At 43.8% G+C, this 17,544-nt stretch overlaps 1 protein-coding gene across 1 annotated transcript in view; it reads left to right on the top strand.

The window, feature by feature from the left end:
* The window catches only part of WNK2 (WNK lysine deficient protein kinase 2), a 114,283-nt gene that overhangs the window by 59,861 nt on the left and 36,878 nt on the right, over window positions 1-17,544 (top strand). The window contains exons 6-11 of the mRNA XM_074151380.1: window positions 57-276; window positions 2,972-3,260; window positions 6,375-6,571; window positions 9,703-9,855; window positions 14,674-14,865; window positions 15,889-16,428. Coding sequence (XP_074007481.1) covers window positions 57-276; window positions 2,972-3,260; window positions 6,375-6,571; window positions 9,703-9,855; window positions 14,674-14,865; window positions 15,889-16,428 — 1,591 coding nt within the window. The remainder of the gene's footprint in view (window positions 1-56; window positions 277-2,971; window positions 3,261-6,374; window positions 6,572-9,702; window positions 9,856-14,673; window positions 14,866-15,888; window positions 16,429-17,544) is intronic.

The raw sequence follows: 17,544 nt of genomic DNA, 5'->3' as shown, positions 1-17,544 counted from the left end.
CTTCTTTGAAACTGCTTAAGACTTGCAGTATTTTAATATTTTTATATCCATTGCAGATATGAAATTAAAGATTTATTAAGCCATGCCTTTTTTGCTGAAGATACTGGGGTAAGAGTGGAACTTGCAGAAGAAGACCATGGTAGGAAATCCTCTATTGCCTTAAGACTCTGGGTAGAAGATCCTAAGAAACTGAAAGGAAAACCCAAAGATAATGGAGCCATTGAGTTTACTTTTGATCTGGAGAAGGAAACTCCTGATGATGTTGCACAAGAAATGGTAAAATAAACTTCTCCTGACAAAAATGTATATATATAAAGTAGTGCGTAAATCTCAAAGGAGAGCAGGAGGGAGTCTGGTAAAGTAACTTCCAGTTAAACCCTTCCAGGTGTCTAGTTTAAGACGTTTGCATTGATTCTAGAATGAATGCTACAAGAAAGGGGGAAACAGGAAAGAACTAATAAGTAAAAAGTATGAAAACAGATGCATGAAATGGCAGTTCAAATAGCTTAGGGACCAGAGAGGAGGTCTCTTCTGCTTTTATATTTTGAAAACTCTTTAAATTTCGTTGAAATCCCTTTAGTTTCAGACAGCAACTTGAAATAAGTTAGAGGAGTTTGATCACAAAATATTCTGTGCTGAATTCTTCAAAACACTTCTTTCCATCTTTTCTGTCAGCGTGACTGAGGAGGGATGTGGATGAGGAAAGTTTTGGTCAGCCACTCTGTCACCAAATGTAAATAGGGGTCTAGATTCGAGTCCACTGCATTGAGTGAGGAATAAGCTTTGGATTTTTTGACAGATAAGTTTAACGTGGTAAATTTCTGTATCTCTATAACTTGTGGGGTTTTGCTAGAGAAACCACTTTGTGTTCCAGTTTCAGTATATAGTCCTTGAACTTGTGTTTTAGTGATGCCTTTACTGCAGTTTTTAGGTTTTCTAACGTCATGGAAACATAGAATCAGTAAGCACTTAGTCAGGGGTCTGAATTTTCTTGTGCTTGCAAAAATGTTCCTATTATATCCTAAACCCCAAGGCATCCCATTTAATGATGTCATCACCACTCCTGTTCTGCTCGGAGAACGTTTTGACAATGTTACTTTACTATGCTTGAACCCATCACCATGTACTCCAAATTTAGCGGGAGAAATTCAGGCTCCTCTGTCGTCTTGCCATTAGTTTGCAGTAGGTCCAATATTTTTTGAGCAATGTATTGTTACAGAACCCAGTTCATTTAAAAGTTGCTCTGGTACAGTTACTTTCTGTTATATTTTGCATTTAAATATCTATGGAAATATTTGGAGTTTTGAAGTTCTGTGGGTTACTTGGCCCATGGTTGTAATACTTCATTTTCAAAAGAACATAATTCTCATAAAAAGTATACTTAAAAGATCTCTCCCAAACTACTGTCATATTATTCCTTTTCCCAAATTAGTAAATCACCATTTTTTAAATATTACATTAACAGCTAAATGACTGCATATTAAATAAGGCTATTGAGGGGGGCAGCAAAGGAAGACATTCATTCCTAAATGTCTTTTGTAGCCCTTATGAATTGTGGAACACCAAAGCTATCTGCTTTCATCAATTTGTGTTACTTTATGTGCTGTGGAAGAGAAGAATGCAGGAGACCTTCTGAGTATAGGGAATTATTTATCACTGTTGATGGGTTTTCAGTAGTCAGTGTTCCAGCCTGTCCAAACGATGTGGGCAAAAGGAACCCGAAACATTCTAGTGGGTTTGCAACCTAAGTTACGTTTCACAACCAGAGGGTACTGTAAAATAGCGTGTCTTCATTAAACTGTAACTATTCTCTATATAGAGCTGTAGGAATAAGAATTGTTTTTAAAAAGATTGCTAATGTGGCAGCTTTTCTGTGTCTTCCTATTAAGCTTTGTCATGAGGAATCTACTGGACACATTAGTTAATACCATACAAGGTTCTCTGGGCCTGTGTGGTGGTTCTCTCAAGTAACTCCCTTCCATCGATAGCATTTTCTGGATCAGGAATGTCTGTAAGGTCTGAGGGCACAGGCAGTGGAAAATACCCATATCCATCTGCAGCTGTGTTTTAAGCTGCTTTGCACCTATTCGCTTTAAACAGTGAAAATTTAAGCTGTAAAACTGTCTCGTGTTTGGGCAAGAGCAAAGAAGGAAAACCTCTAGATTTCCTCCATGTATATAAGTGCCTCCAAATCTGTAGGATATGCATGTTAAGAATGTAGGGAGAGCAGACGAATCTCTGGTAGGTCATTATTAAACTAAAATTCATACCCTATGCTGTAGGAGATTATGCAAACAAACAGCACAAAGATGAATTTCCATTATCTGTTGAGCAGTTGAATTCTGAGAAAGCCTGGTCCCCTTTGCAGTAAAATGTGAACAGTCTGCATATGACTCAGTGGTAGGCTTTTTCTTTATAAAAGTCAATCAATACTGACTGACTTTACCATTTAAGAGAAGTTAATTTGAGATGAAGTTCTGTTACCATCTTTTCCTTCATGTCTTGCTGTGGTATCAAGTGTATACTGGAAAGGTTAAGGCAATAAATTCTGATTTAGGGGTAGTGTATTTTACTCCAGTGGCATTGTTCAAAGAGCATTTTTCAAAGATGTTTCTTTCCTCTTTTGACTACTCTGTTGGTCTTTCAAAAAAAACCCTAAACCCGGGGTACCCATCTTGTTAGACTTGTTAGACAGTTAGACTTGTTCTTCTTCTCGATGGATGTTAACTGGTAAATAAATTGACCCAATATGTATCCAGGTCTTAGAAATTACCTATTGATGTTTTAAAATGCATTAGAGATAGAAATTTTATTCCAAAAAAAACCCATCAAGCTCTTGAGTTCCTGTTCTTGTGAGGAATAAATATGTGATTCATGTTATTTCAGATTGTCAGGAAGAGATTAGAGTAATACATGTGTGCATGTCCATCCGCACGCCCATGATCTCACTAAGTGTGTGCCTCCTCTGTAGATTGACTCTGGATTTTTTCATGAAAATGATCTCAAGATAGTTGCAAAGTCAATACGTGACAGAGTAGCGTTAATACTATGGAGAAGAGAGAGAATTTGGCCTAGGATGCAGTCTGAGGAACGTCGGGACTCTGAGTGTCTGGAGAAGTTGAAGGCGCCGCATGCGCAGCAGGTCCAGGTCACCTACCTTTCCCACACTGGTCACCATGTCCTGTCCGAGTCGGAGGAGCCTGAGGCGGACCAGCACCCCTTCCAGCAAAACCTGCCCACCAGCGTCACTTCTGTCGCATGTAAGTCTCGGCCTGGATTTGTGTGCATGAGTGTGATGAATGTCCCAGGGTAAGAGTCAACGACAATCTGAGCTGCTCTGTGCACAGTAGCTCAACGAAGCATCTCAGAGAGATGTGCAAACTTTGAAAGAAATAAACCTTCAAGAAAAACTATATTATATAGAGATAGCTCCTTCTTCAGTAGCAGTAAATGCGGAAAACATAATATATTTGTAAATAGGAAGGCAAGGAGACCTGCCGCTAGACACAAAAAATACATGTTTTAGTGCCAGATAGTGGAGTTGACATTAAGTTCATGTGAAACACAATTTCAGAGCCTGCAGAAGTTGAATTGGCACCAAACTGGTCAGAGCGACTGGTGGCTTTTTCAAATGATGTTGGTGATGTGGGGAGGTTTGTTCAGAAGCAGACCTTGCTGAAGCCAAAGCGCTGTGGTTTCTTGTGTTTTGTGAGTCAATCTTGATGGATTGTGTGAAGTTTTTTGTGAAGCTGTGCAAAGGTCTACAGCAAGAAAAAAATTGTTATTTTTCTCTGATTGTTACATGATGGAATTCAGGATTTCCCTGTTTTGTGGGGAATATCAGCTGTGGTTTGATCACGCCTGTTGGGAGCAGCAGACCTTGTGGGCTGACACTGTCATTATCACTGGGGTTCTTAGGTCATGATACGGGTGCTCTCTGTTCCTCCAGGCTCTGTTTTGTCCTGAGCTCATGGTCTCAAAGCAAGGGGGTGGTTTATCTTCGTTACGGCAGGTCAGAGTAGGTGGTTGCTCTCGCTCATCCAGGCCCTTGTAGCTACAAGCTGAGGATCTGCCCACTCCTCGCGTTCAGCTGGGGCTGATTCAAGGGTGATGGCTGGACTGCTTCTAGACAGATGGATTTACACCTCCTGTTTTAATTCCCAGCACTGATTTTGGTCTGTCTCTGAATAAGAAACTGCCCAGCTTTGCTTGCAGAGCTTGTTGTTTCTTCATTTTATTTCTGAGCACCAGGCTCATCTCCAGCCAACAGCAAGGCATGAGGAAGTAGTGCTTTTATTTCCCTAAAGTAAGTTGTCCTGTCTCTGTCCCCTAAAATCACCCTTTGTTACCAAGTCAAGCTCTGGTATTGAAATCTTAATTATTTATACTTTTAAACATCTTGAAGGAAATGTTGCCAGATATTTTTAGCTTGGAAGATTTGAAATTTTATGAGAGCTCTTTTTTTTTCTAGCCAGTTTTTCTGATAAAAATCTGATGTACGTATTTTGCTACTAAGCTATTATCATAATGCTTCAGTTTTACTGTCCTGGACTTTTATGTAAGGATGTTTAAATTAAAGATGCATTATCTTTAGCAAAGAGACAGCTGCTGCTTTAATTCAGGTATTGTATAAATTGCTATACAGAGGTCTGCTTTGAATACTAAAATAACCAAGCACGCCTCTACAAGAAAATAAAACTTTAAAAGATATGAGAAATGGCCATATTTGCATAACTCTCAGAATACTGCAGTATTTACAAAGCTTTTTTTCTGAAGCTAAATGGATCTCATTTCATTTTTTTGTATCATATACTTAATTCATGCTATCTAATTCCTTTGAGAAACACTGTAATTACGGCTCTTTTTGTTTCCAGTAGTACAATGAGGCTCCTTGAGCTTCCCATGGTTCTGTTGGACGTGAGTTGGCAGATTGTATGCTAAATATAAACCCCCCAGTTTATTTCCTACTCCTTCTCAAATTTTAACCAATGCTTGGCATTATTTGACAATTCACTATCAGATGTCTTTGAACATTTTCTTAGTGATGTTAGGTCTAAAACCCCTATAAATTACTGTTCTACCAATTCATAATGCCAGGTCAAATGTAAAAATGTAAATTAATAACTTAATGTGTGTAATGCATGTTGTTCTATAAAAATCTGAGACTGACTCACAGCTTTTACTTTAGCATTCAACCATCATACTGTTTTTTTTTTTTTTTTCTTTGAGGTCTTAAATAGTTGTTTGTAATAAAATGGAAGCATGTATGTGGCAGAAATCCCTGCCACTTTAGAGTAGGACCATGATGACGGTTGGGAGAATAGTTTGTGAATACTGAGGAGAAATGTCATGTCTGGTGCTATTAAAAAATAATTTGTTTTTTAAAAGCCAAACAAGTAAAACCTTATTTGGAATATGGAAAAAAGAGAAGCTGGAAGGTGTCGGAAAAAGAAATAGCATTTGAACTTAGCTGTAACTTAAGCCATTTTTTTGTTACTGTGATACAGTTTTCTTTCAGTTTTGACTTTTAAATCTCTGTTACAAGCTATTTGTCTTTTGGGTACTTACAGCTACAGTCTTGATTGTCTCATTTTATTTCTCCAATGAAGAAAACAGTAGCTTATGCTCAGGAAGAACTGGGCACATGTACTTTACAGGCTTCAAAATTCATGAAAAGACATTTTAAAATCAGTAATACTCAGTGGTACAGTTGGGATTTATTTCTGTATGAGAAAGGATACGGTGTTTGCCCAGTCCCTGTAGCTGCACAGTTCTGCAGTTTAGCTGAACACACTCTCTGCACGAGAAACTCCGACAGAGCTCTGAAGGGTACTCCTAGATAGCTGCAAACCTGCTAATTATTTTGTTATCCACTCTTCATCTCAAGATATTGCTGCATTCTCAAATAGGGTATGGTTTGCCAAACTAATAAAACATACTATATAAAGAATTTTGTAATTTTCAGTGCTACTAATAAAAAAAGGTGTTAAAGTTGGTGCATCCCTGGGAGATCTAACTCTAAAAGACTCCATGATCTGCTATGAACATTACAATTGGGGTTTCCTTTCCTTTCATCCTACAAAATCTATAAATTTCTGCCATTCTTAATGTCAACCTTGTGCCCTTTAAAGGAAATATCAATGTGCCTAAAATATCATCATGCACAGAAATCCATGGGGATGGGTTTTGGCTTAAGAGCAGCAGTATGTGCCTTTTGGAGAATATAACATTAGTGTTGTATAAATTATTTATATAATGGAAAGGGCTAGGGTAGTAAAAATGCTAATTACGTAAACCAGTGTTGACCTTGCTCTAAAATCATTACTTGAACGTTTGGAGGTGTTGAGCTCTAATAAAAAACATTGTTCTTTCAGCCGACAGCACATTTGACAGTGGCCAGGGCTCCACTGTTTATTCAGACTCCCAAAGCAGCCAGCAAAGCGTCATCTACTCGTCTCTGCCGGACCCGGTGCCTCCTGCTCTCCAGCGGGTGTACAGCCCCCCTCTGAGTGAGAGCCAGGCTGTGCCCCACAGCCTTCAGCAGCTGGGGCACTACCAGCAGCCCTCCGGAGTAAGTCTAAAGCTTTTCCTGTCCTAGATCCTACTTCATGGCTCGTTTATACTCGTTTGCAGTTGGTGTGGATTCCGGGATTCATGTATTCCTCGCTCAGCTCTGTTGATGGTGACGTGCTTAGTAATACATCTCTGGTTGGTCTGAAATGTGCGCTCAGAAGATGGTGTCTGGCTGTATTTGCTGTTCTGAAGAGATCACAGAATCACAGAATCTTCATGGTTGGAAGGGACCTTTGAGATCATCCAGTGCAACCATACAAAAAAACCCAAATCAACCAACACACAACACCAAACACAAAACAAAACACCCAACCAAACAATCTTGGGCACTAGAGGATACCCTGAAGTGCCACATCTACACGTTTCTTAAATACCTCCACCGCCTCCCTGGGCAGGCTGCTCCAGTGCCTGACCACCCTCTCAGTAAAGTAATTCTTCCTAATATCTAACCTAAACCTCCCCTGCCCCAACTTCAGACCATTTCCTCTGCTCCTGTCATTATTCCCTTGGGAGAAGAGGCCAACACCCACCTCTCTACACCCTCCTTTCAGGTAGTTGTAGAGGGCAATGAGGTCTCCCCTCAGCCTCCTCTTCTCCAAACTAAACATGCCCAGTTCCCTCAGCCTCTCCTCGTATGACTTGTTCTCTAGACCCCTCACCAGCTTGGTGGCTCTCCTAATGAGATGCTTCGCTGGCAGCTGCCAGACTTTCAGTAACAAAACTTCTTATCAGTCCACTGCCACTGAACTGCATTGGTAGCTTTGCACTTCTTAGTTTTAAACTCATGCAGGCATTTGAGAACGCTTTTGTTTGTTTTTGTTCACTGTGGCTATAGCTACACGTTATTATTCCTTCATTTGTTCAGGAGCCTCTTGAGTCCGATGTTTCTTCCAGTTGTGGAAAAGATCACGCATCCAGTCACTGCCTTTCTGGCTCTGGGCTTGGATTTAATCTTCTACAGAGTTGGTGATGTTTCTGGGGGTCCAAAATCAGGCACTGGTAGCCCAGACAGACTTGCTTCTGTTTTCACGCTGTTGTGACCATGACCAAAAGCAATTAATGGAACTATGGGTGCAAGAGCAAACACATGCGAGTGAACATAAATCTTCAGGTGCTTCCAGTGAGAGGCACCACGTGAGCGCGTTGTGTCCTTCAGAAGCTGTGGCAGGACCCTGTTCCAGCCTGCACCCCTTACACACAGTGGGCAGGGCTAGTGCTCGCCCTGCTTTTTGCCACCACAGGGACCCCGCCATGGCCTTGACCCCAAACATGACTCCAAACTCCTTCCCCAAGAACCTGGAGAGGAAAACGAGGATCTGCAGGCTAGAGAAGAGGCAGCAGGCGCGTCACCTCTGGTGGCACTGGGGACCTCTACACACCCTACAGAGGTAATGGTTCCTCAGCAGCCTCCTCAGACATTCCTAGGCTGCTGGTTTCAGTCTGGCCAAGGTGAAAATGTGTCAGAAGCCTGAATGTCTGGTGAAAGTGCTCACTCCCCAGATAGCCAAACTCCATGTCTCAAGCTCTCCCGCCAGTCAGTGGGCCATGGGGCAGCAGTTTAGACCTGCCTCTCTTACATGAATCTTTGCAATACATAATTAGCCGAAAGACCGGTTCTTCTCCTGTGAGATCTGCAAGAGTTGCAGAAAATGTTCTGCCTTCTGACTGCTGCGGTGGCGGTGAAGCCAGCGCGCCTGAATGGCCCCAGCCCTGCTGTAAAGCTGGCAAAACCCCCACGGCAGAGAGCAGGGCAGTGACTGAAACTTCTCCCAGCAGAGGAAGCAGCCTGCTGGTAAACATGATAGTAATGATGTGGTAGGTTAATTTTTGTTGTTGTTGTTTCATCCTGTTTGAATTAAGAGAAGTAAAAATAAAGTCCCGGACCAATGTTTTTTTCCTGTTTGAGCCAGATTTGCCCTACGTGCTTGGGAAGTGCATCGTTTCCCCTGGTTTTACCTTTTATTTTTCCAAAATGCCTGCAAGAAATTATGAACTGTTTTTCATGAATGCATCAAAACACGACTCCGTTTACCTGAAGGAAAAACAATTCATCCTTGGCATCCGTAGCCAGCTCCCTCCGCTGTGGGAACCTCCTTCCCTATGGGCACTCATCTTCCGGGATGCATCCTTCCTTGCTGCCTGTTCACCTGAAGCACTACCTTAACAACTCTAAATATAGCACTCACAAGGCACATCTTGAGCAGAAATTTTTTTTATTAAATTGAGCTGTGCAGCAGACTCATTCTTTCTGTTGATAGGTTTCAGTAATTTTACCCTAAATGCATTACTACTTTCATGATTGAGGATTTGGCAAGATAATAACCTTTATTCACGAGCAAAGTATTTCTCATAGCCTTTTATTTTCTGGTGGGGTTTCCATATTTTTTTTCTTCCTGAGATAACTTAGGTTAAAAGTTCCAGGGTTTGAAAATCTCAACAAATGCAGGAAGCAAAAGTCTTGACTCAAAACCTTCCATTTTCCAAGAAAAAAAAAAATCACTGTGTTTATCTGGGAGATTATTTACCAAAATAACAAGCACATAATTTGAGCAGTAGTAGGTTGGGGGTTTTTTTAGGCTTATGAGCCTCAGTCTGACGTACTGTTTAATTTATCTACTTTGTTTGAGCTGAAGTTTTAGAGAACTGCTCTTGTTACAAATCTTACCTGAATTTATTTTAATTTTTTTTTTTCACTTCCACTGTGGTTTTAATTTGTTTCTCATTTCCCTTTTTCTTGGCATCCATTTCAAGTAAATTACCTGCTTTCTTGGAAGATGAAGATTCTTTATAAAATTATAAAAATCTTCATGAAAATAAATTCATTTCTCACCCAGTTAATGGCTTGTTGTTGCGGTTGGTGCATCCTCACTGTGTATGTGCTTCCAGTGGTTTTACTGGCCTCCATGCTGGCTTCCAGAAGCAAATGCAGTACAGTTTGTTTGTGTCATTTGGAATTTGCTGACTGTTTTCTACATATTTAGATTAAGTGACTTGCCTTGCAGATAACTTTTCATATTTTTTTCCCCTGTGTTGAACCAAGTGCCCAGTAGACTATTCCCTTGCAGTCGCCGAGACCCTCGAGGCGTGGGTTGCCCTTCTCTAACGCCGTGCTCTCTTTCCCTCCCGCAGGCTGGGCTCCCCGCTGTGCAGCCCACGCCCGCCGTGGTGGCCCCGCGGCCCCAGCACTACCAGGAGCCAGCGATGCCCTTCCCCATGGTCCAGCCCACCACTGTCGCCTCCCTGCAGCTGGGGCAGCCGCAGCCAGTGCTGGCCGGCCAGCAGGTGAGAGAGAGCCCAACTTCTCCCCAAAAGTGCTTTTCTTGTCCCGTTCCTTGCCTGTGCTCTGCTCCAGCCCGTACCTGCAGGGAGTTTGAGGGGTTTGAAACTAGGAATTGGCACTTGGGAGACTTAGGGATGGGGCAAAGGGCTTTGGGTTTAAGGGGGGGAAGAGTGAGAGGTGGAGGGCAATTGTTGTGTGGTACCTTGGGACGTCTTGATGTAGGTTAAGACTTCTCTTCTGTTGTGCCTTAACAGCAGCAGCTTTGCACTGATTTCAGTGTCCTGTCTTGGTCCTTAGACATCCAAGAGTTTTTTATTAATTTTGCATTGTTATTTGGCACCTCCTATCTAGAAGGTTAGAAGGAGACTCTGTTGACTGGTGTCACTTGTCTTTGAATCCTCAGCGCTGCTGCTGTTTGAGTTGTGCAGTTTGCGTGTTAACTACAGTTCAGTATCGGCATCCAGCCAGAGCTTTCTCTTCCAAGAGAAGAGTCTGTCTCTCTTTGAATTGTCTCCAAATAGTAATTCTCTGTGCATTTTGAATTACCAAATTCCCCCCAAAACCTGTGTTCCTTATTTACAAAACACCTCTGGAGGAGCTGCAGTGGCCTCCTTGCGCAGAGGTGCCGTCAGCCGGGGAGCAATGACCCCGGACCTGTACGGCGGGGTAATTTGGGGCTCATTCCTGTGATTCTGCCAAAAGCTTGGCTTCCTTTGGTAGAAACCATTGACAGGGCTGGGGAGTGTCCATATACTTTGTGACTGGCATATATCATACCTCTCCAAACCTTTTTAATTACCAACTTTTATCTAACAGGATTCTTTTTTATTTTTTTAACATGCCCTATTCTTCTGAAAGCATCAGTGTAGGAACAATGTAATTTGGTCTCCTTGAAAAACATATGCTTATGTGAAGTTTTGTCATAAGTCACTTTTTTTTTTTTAATGGGCAAGGATATTCCCATGGTTCTCTCGGCCTCATTTTACACTTATGCAAATTTAGGACCTCACCAGTTGGACAGATCTCTTTAGTGGCCTCTGGAGTTTTATACCAATAGTTAAAAATCTGTTGTTTATTTTCCCCCATGAGTAAATGCTGGTTTGGAATAGGATACTTCCCCAACTTGCTCAATTTCTTTCATGTGACCTTTCCTCACAGCGTTGCTGTCTCTTGAAATAATTCTATCCCTGATAGTAAAAGGATTTAATAACTAGACTGTCTTTGTTTTCTAATCTTGCCAGGAAGTGCAATAAAAACCTGACTTTTTACAGTATTATTATTAGAGAAATAGGTAAAATGATAAAGTGTCTGTGCAGAACTTCCCAGAGCATCTATGTCCCTCAAAAACACAGAGTTTCCTGGTGTGATGCCGTGAGCAGCAGAGACCTGCAGTCTTTTGTAAATGAACGGGAGGGCAGGTCAACAGCAGAATGGGAAATCAGGGTGAGAAAATTCATCTGCCTGACAGAATGAAATGTATTGATTTTCTGTGAATATCCACTGATGGCTCAGACACATGGGATCAATGCTGCATCTCGCATCTCGTTTTGGTTTAGGTTTTTTTTTTTTCTTTTCCAGTTTGGTATCTGTGCATTTATAATGTTAAGGTTATAATGAGGCAAAGTTGGCATAATTCATTTGGATATTTTCCCCTCCCTATGCCTCATTCATTAAAAAGCATTTTGTAAAACACAAGCTGAATTTGCAGTGGAGGCTTTAGGAAGCTGCTTAGTTCCAGGAGCACGCTGCTTCTGCTTTTAAGGCAGTGTCCTCTGGAGCTTGTGGGGTGGCAGCCCATGTCTGCGTGCTCAATCCTCTGTGCCCTGTGGGCAGCCTGTCTGAGCTGCGGATTAACACCGCCAGCCATGCCCAGATACCTGAGCTGGCTTTGGGTGCTTTTTGGGTTTATTAGCTCCAGCCCAGCACCATGTGAGTGTCCCGCTCCCGGGGCCGGGTCAGGTCTGGCAGGAGTTTCCCGTGTTGCAGAGCTCATGCTGTGGGATGAGTGGGGGCTCGAGTGGGGTCCCCCCACAACCTCAGCTGGGCTCCATCTCAGCCAGTTTGCTCTGTCTCATCACCAGTGCCAGGCCAGCTCCTGCTGTTCCCTTCAGTCTGGGATTTTAACCGGGTAAATGCCCCTGCTTTCCCAAAACCTGGAGTGCCAGAAACTGCAGTACAGAGCCGCGTAATTGTTTGGGGTTTTTTAATGTGGCAAGATGAATACTCAGACAGGACTAATGCTGTCCTGAGATGCCGGAGCCCCCCTGCTGTGAGGACAGGCTGAGAGAGTTGGGGGGGTTCAGCCTGGAGAACAGAAGGCTCTGGGGAGACCTTAGTGCCCCTTCCAGTCCCTAAAGGGGCTCCAGGAAAGCTGGGGAGGGACTCTGGATCAGGGAGGGGAGCCATAGGATGAGGGGGAAGGGTTTGACACCGAAAGAGGGGAGATTGAGGTGAGATCTGGGGAAGGAATTCTTTGCTGTGAGGGTGGTGAGACCCTGGCCCAGGTTGCCCAGAGAAGCTGTGGTTGCCCCATCCCTGGAGGGGTTCATGGACCAGTTGAATGGGGCTTTGAGCAACCTGGTCTGGTGGGAGGTGTCCCTGCCCAGGGCAGGGGATGAGACTGGATGGGCTTTAAGGTCCCTTCCAAGCCAAAGCATTCCATGATTCCAATAAACACGGCAGGAGCTGAGCTGGTGCTGTGCAGAGTTACTCGATGCCATCTCCAGCATGTCTTGCTCTGCTCGTGGCTTTCCGTGCATTCAGCCCCAGACGCTTGGTACCAGTGGCCAAATGGTCTTTTGTTCACTGATCCTTGTATTGGAAACTTACCGGCTGTGGTTGAATTTTAGCTATTTAAGGGTGGATGGTATCTTGCTTCCTTGATACATCTTCTACGGTTTTATTGTATTAATACCTAACAACTGGTTGAAGAATCCTGCCACTAAAAAAGCACAGAGCAAAATATTATGATGGTGATTACAGTGGAAGTGGCAAAGATGAAAGATTGTAACACTTGGCTCTTCATTTTAAAGTTCCCTTCTGACCACTGGGTATGGTGTTAGGTTCTTTTTGCTGCAGAGTGTAGGTGAAGCAACTGTAGAATCACACAGTCACGCGTTGGAAGGGACCTTGAGAATCATCTGGTCCCACCTTTCTTGGCAAAAACACAGTCTAGAGAAGGTGGCCCAGTACTCCGTCCAGCTGAATTTTAAAAGTGTCCAATGATGGGGAATCCACCGCTTCCCTGGGAAGATTATTGAAATGGCTGATTCTTCTCATTGTGAAATTGTTTTCTGTTGTTTCCAATCATAATCTCCCCAGGAGAAACTTGTACCCATCACCCTGGTCAATCCTGTGGTCCCAAGTAGGTCAGTCCAGAGCCAACGTGGTGTCTCAGTCCTATGCTTCTGAAACAGATTTTTTTTAATGTAATTTCAGCATTAATTAGAGGAACTGAAGAAGGAGATACTAATAGCATGAGGTATATGAAAGTTGTTACTGATTTTCAGCTTTGATGCAGCTGCTTATTTCTGTTCTACTGCATGACATCCGGCAGGCCAGGGGAGCACGGCTTTCCCTGGAAGGGTAAAAACTGCTTTTTTGGCTGCCACGTTGTTACTACTGCACCTCAGAAATATAACTGGCATCCAGCTGTTACTGTAACTGTTGTGTTTTATTCATGTCTCGGATAATAAGTGTTGTATCTTTCAGCACCTGCCACATTATGTAGTCAGCTGTTGAATGCCAAGATTAGCTGGGTATAATCTGCATAGTAGGAATCTTTGAAGTTAGTAGGTGGGGATTTTACAGGGCCAACTAGAACCATCTCTGGGATTTAGAGTCTGAGTCATTACAAATAACCTTTCCAAGACAGTTAGAACTTGTCTTTTCAGGTAATGTAGCTTGCATTTAAATGTGTCTCAAACATAGGCTCTTGTATAGTGTTTAAATTCAGAGCGCCCTTCTCTCCTATAAACTGTCCCCTCTCCCAGCAACAGTTCTGTTCAGACTGTGCAGCTTGACCTGGAGAGAGCAACGGGTGGCTGTGTCCAGTGAATCGGTTCTATATAGAATCATAGAATCATCCAAGTTGGAAGGGACCTTTCAGATCATCAAGTCCAACCATCAACCCAACACTGACAGGTTACCACTGACCCATGTCCCTCAGCACCACGTCTGCCCGGCTTTTAAAATCTCCAGGGATGGCGACTCCACCACTGCCCTGGGCAGCCTCTTCCAAGGCTTGATAACCCTTTTGATGAAGAAATATTTCCTAGTATCCATCCTAAACATCCCCTGGTGCAACTTGAGACCATTTCCTCTTGTCCTATTGCTTGTTACTTAGAAGAAATTTCTTTACATAGAAAACAACATGAGTTTTGTAAACTATCAATTTGTGTGTCAAGCAGGAGCCTGAAAAAGCGCACATACAATAAGTCTTCAACTCACAGATGCATGGGTTTAATGAAAAAAACCCGTTACCTAAAGCCAGCAAAGTTAAACCAAACCCATGGATGTGGTTGTTTTCCCTGACTGATGTATTTAGTTAGGAATGTCCACATGGAGTTTCGTGCAGCTCCAACTAAACCTGCTTTAACTGAAGGTGACCTGGCGGCGGTGCATCACTCAGCAGAGGAGAGGCACCAGCCACCCAGGTATCTCAATGGTGGCAGAAAGAGCACATACAAGCTGAGGCAGACCCGCTCCACCACTTTTTTTCCTTGCTTTCTGCTGGATTTACGCCATCCTTGGAGCTGTGCCCAGGCAGAAGTCATAATACACAGCCTATAGCCCTTTTTTATTCCTCCTTTCTCTCCTAGCAGCCATCCATATCACAGCAAGCCTCCCTGCAGCAGGTGCTTGCCAGCCAGCCCGTGTGCCCCATCCAGCCTGCAGCCCACCTCCTGCCCCCCTACCAGCCCCAGACCTCGCAGGTGGCCGCCAGCAGCACCCAATTGAAACCCCTCCAGATCTCCACCGTGCCACAGATGCCACCTGTCGCACCTTCCCAGGTAACACCCTTGAAAAAAATTGTATGTGAATACATTCATTTGAGTAAAGCTTTCTGGCTAATAATTAACATGATTTGTGGTTTGTTTGTGTGGCTATTTTGAATGCATGCCAATTTAATTAGTCCATAAGAACATAGATTTTCTCCTAATTCCAGTGATTTTCTTTACTATTTGTTTTTGTTTGGTGAAGCAAAAATCTCCTTTGTGAGTAATCCTGTGTCATGCCTAGAGAATCCAGTTAATGGCACTTACAAAATTGCAATAACTGCAATTTTTTTTTATTTTTTTGCACCTTCCCCTCTGGCATACTGTCTTCCCCATCCCAGGCTTCAGAGCATGAAAAGTTGCCCATTTTTTTTCTTGTTTCTGAGCTCCTGATTTCACCACTTTCCCTGCCACCCACCTGCCCCCTCCCCAGCTCTCAGCCCCATTTCTGTTTCCCTCCTGGGCCTGGGAGGGTTTGTTGGTGCCGTTAGTGGGTTTGCTAGTGACAGCCACCCTCAGGTGACACAGCTTGTGCCAAGGGGAAGAAGCTGCTCCCGTGATGACAGGGGAGTTACAGTCTGGGAGCTGCGTCACTGGGAGGTTTTGGTTGTAAAAACCCTTTTGTGGGATCTTCCCTGCTGCCTGGGTTGCAGCCAGCCTGCTTAAAGACAAGGGTTTTAAATTGTCTCACTGAATTTTGCATGAGAGAATTTTACATTTTGTCTGGTCCGATTCCTTTTCATTTCCGTTAAAATGAAAGCAGCTTTTAATTTAGTATGTTGCTTGAAGGCTTCAAGCTAGTGTTAGAAATAGCTTTAAGTTTCTAAGGTATAAAAAGATTCCCCCCAAATGAATTTTTTTTTTCTCTTTTGCTAATGATTTACTCATAAACCTCAGGAAATGAATGGAAGTGATTAACAAACAGACATAATTATCATCATGGCACAGGTGATTTTTACGTACTTGTATGGCAAATGAAACTACTTTGTACCGTCAGTGAAAGCACTTGCAATTTATGTGATATTATATTTTTTTCAGATTCCTCAGTTTCCTGTCATTCCTGCAATTACTCCTCTGGCAGGACTTGACAGCCTTCCTCCAAACCTCTCTGATATACCTGCTGCAAACGTGCCCCCCATCCCCGCTCCTTCTCAGTACTTTGCTCCGGCCGTGATTTTGCCCAGCCTCCCCATGAACCCTGCTCTGCCCATGGCCCCCAACTCCCCCGCCCTCCCCATGCAGGCAGTCAACCTTCCTCACACCACCGTGGCTTCTCTGGTCTTGCCCTGCCAAACAATAGTGCCAAATATGCCGGCTGCCACCATCCCCTTGCTTGCCGTGGCTCCGACGGGGGTGCCAGCGCTGCCACCACACCCCGGGGTGCCCCCGCTCCCCCCGCAGCCGATGTACCCCGCCACCTTCCAGCAGCTCCTCCAGAGCGAAGCGCCCTCTCCCCACCACACGCAGGGCACACCGGCAGCATCCCAGCCACAGCCGCCTCCACCTCCTCAGTCGCTTCAGCCGAGCGTTGTCCATCCTGCAGACCAGGCTCTGTCTGCGCCCGGGGCTGGCCACCAGGTAATCCACCGGCGGGGGGGCCATGGCAAGCCGGGGCCGCAGGGCGCTCCCAGGGCTTGCTCCACTGCCAGCAGGCAGTGGGGAGGTGGTTTTTTTTCCTTGCTCTTAAGATGCTTTGGTAACTTCTCCACCTTGATCCTGGAGGTGGTTGCTAGAGCTGTGCAGTCCGGTGCTGCAGGGGAGGTGTTCACCCAGGGAGAGGTGAATATCGAGGACGTAGGGACAGATCTAAGGAGCAGACGAGCACTTTTTGTATGCCCTCTTCCTTCTCCCATCTCAAACATGAGAGAAGTATGAGCTGTCGTTCTCCTGTGGTGGGAGAACAGCAGCCAAAAGCCTGGCAGATGCCTTCACCCCACCCTGTTGGGTGGTCCTGGTGAAATATGGGTGAACTGGCAGGAGCGATGGACTTGTTTTGGTGTAGAACTGCTTTAAAACAGCAAAGGGAAATGGCTGTTTGATAACGACTCCAGAAAACCGCATGGAAGAGGTCTATCAGACGAGAACAAATTCTAGCTGCAGACCCTTTCCCCATATCAAAGAAATGAAGCATAAAATGGAGCTTCTAATATTAGCACTATTTACAAGAGAAGTGGTTCGGGACTTGTTGACAGAGTCTGTAAATACTTCTATTGCCCCATCTGTGATATGACAACACGAAATGCAGTCTGGCCCGAGCAGGAGAGAGCACTAAATCTGTTAATAATAGCGGTCTTGAAAATCTGTGTTCTACTGCATCACTTTGCCATAACATGCTGATTAAAATTCATAACATCCCATCGCAACCTGCCATATCACGGCATCTTCAAAGCAGTACATCATTTTGAAATTTCTCTCGTCAGCCGTATATTTGGTACAGAAATACCATTTGTAGGTAAATATATTTGGTATATTGTATTTTTGGTACAGAAATACCAACGTAGGCAACATGGAGCCCAAGACAATTACCTCTGAGCTCATTAGCCAGAGTGTTTCTGATGGCTTTAGGGGGACCTGAATCCAGCCTGTTACACGCAGCAAACACCAAAACTGTAGCACTGATATTCCCCACCTGTCCTGACACAGTCATTAGCTATCAACTATGTGTGAAAGAGTAGCATAGAAATATTTTTAGGA

Source organism: Numenius arquata, chromosome 8 (genome assembly GCF_964106895.1).
Source record: "Numenius arquata chromosome 8, bNumArq3.hap1.1, whole genome shotgun sequence".
In the NCBI taxonomy this organism is placed as follows: domain Eukaryota; kingdom Metazoa; phylum Chordata; class Aves; order Charadriiformes; family Scolopacidae; genus Numenius; species Numenius arquata.
Note: the sequence above shows the minus strand (reverse complement) of the source record. Positions and strands in the feature narration are given on the sequence as shown.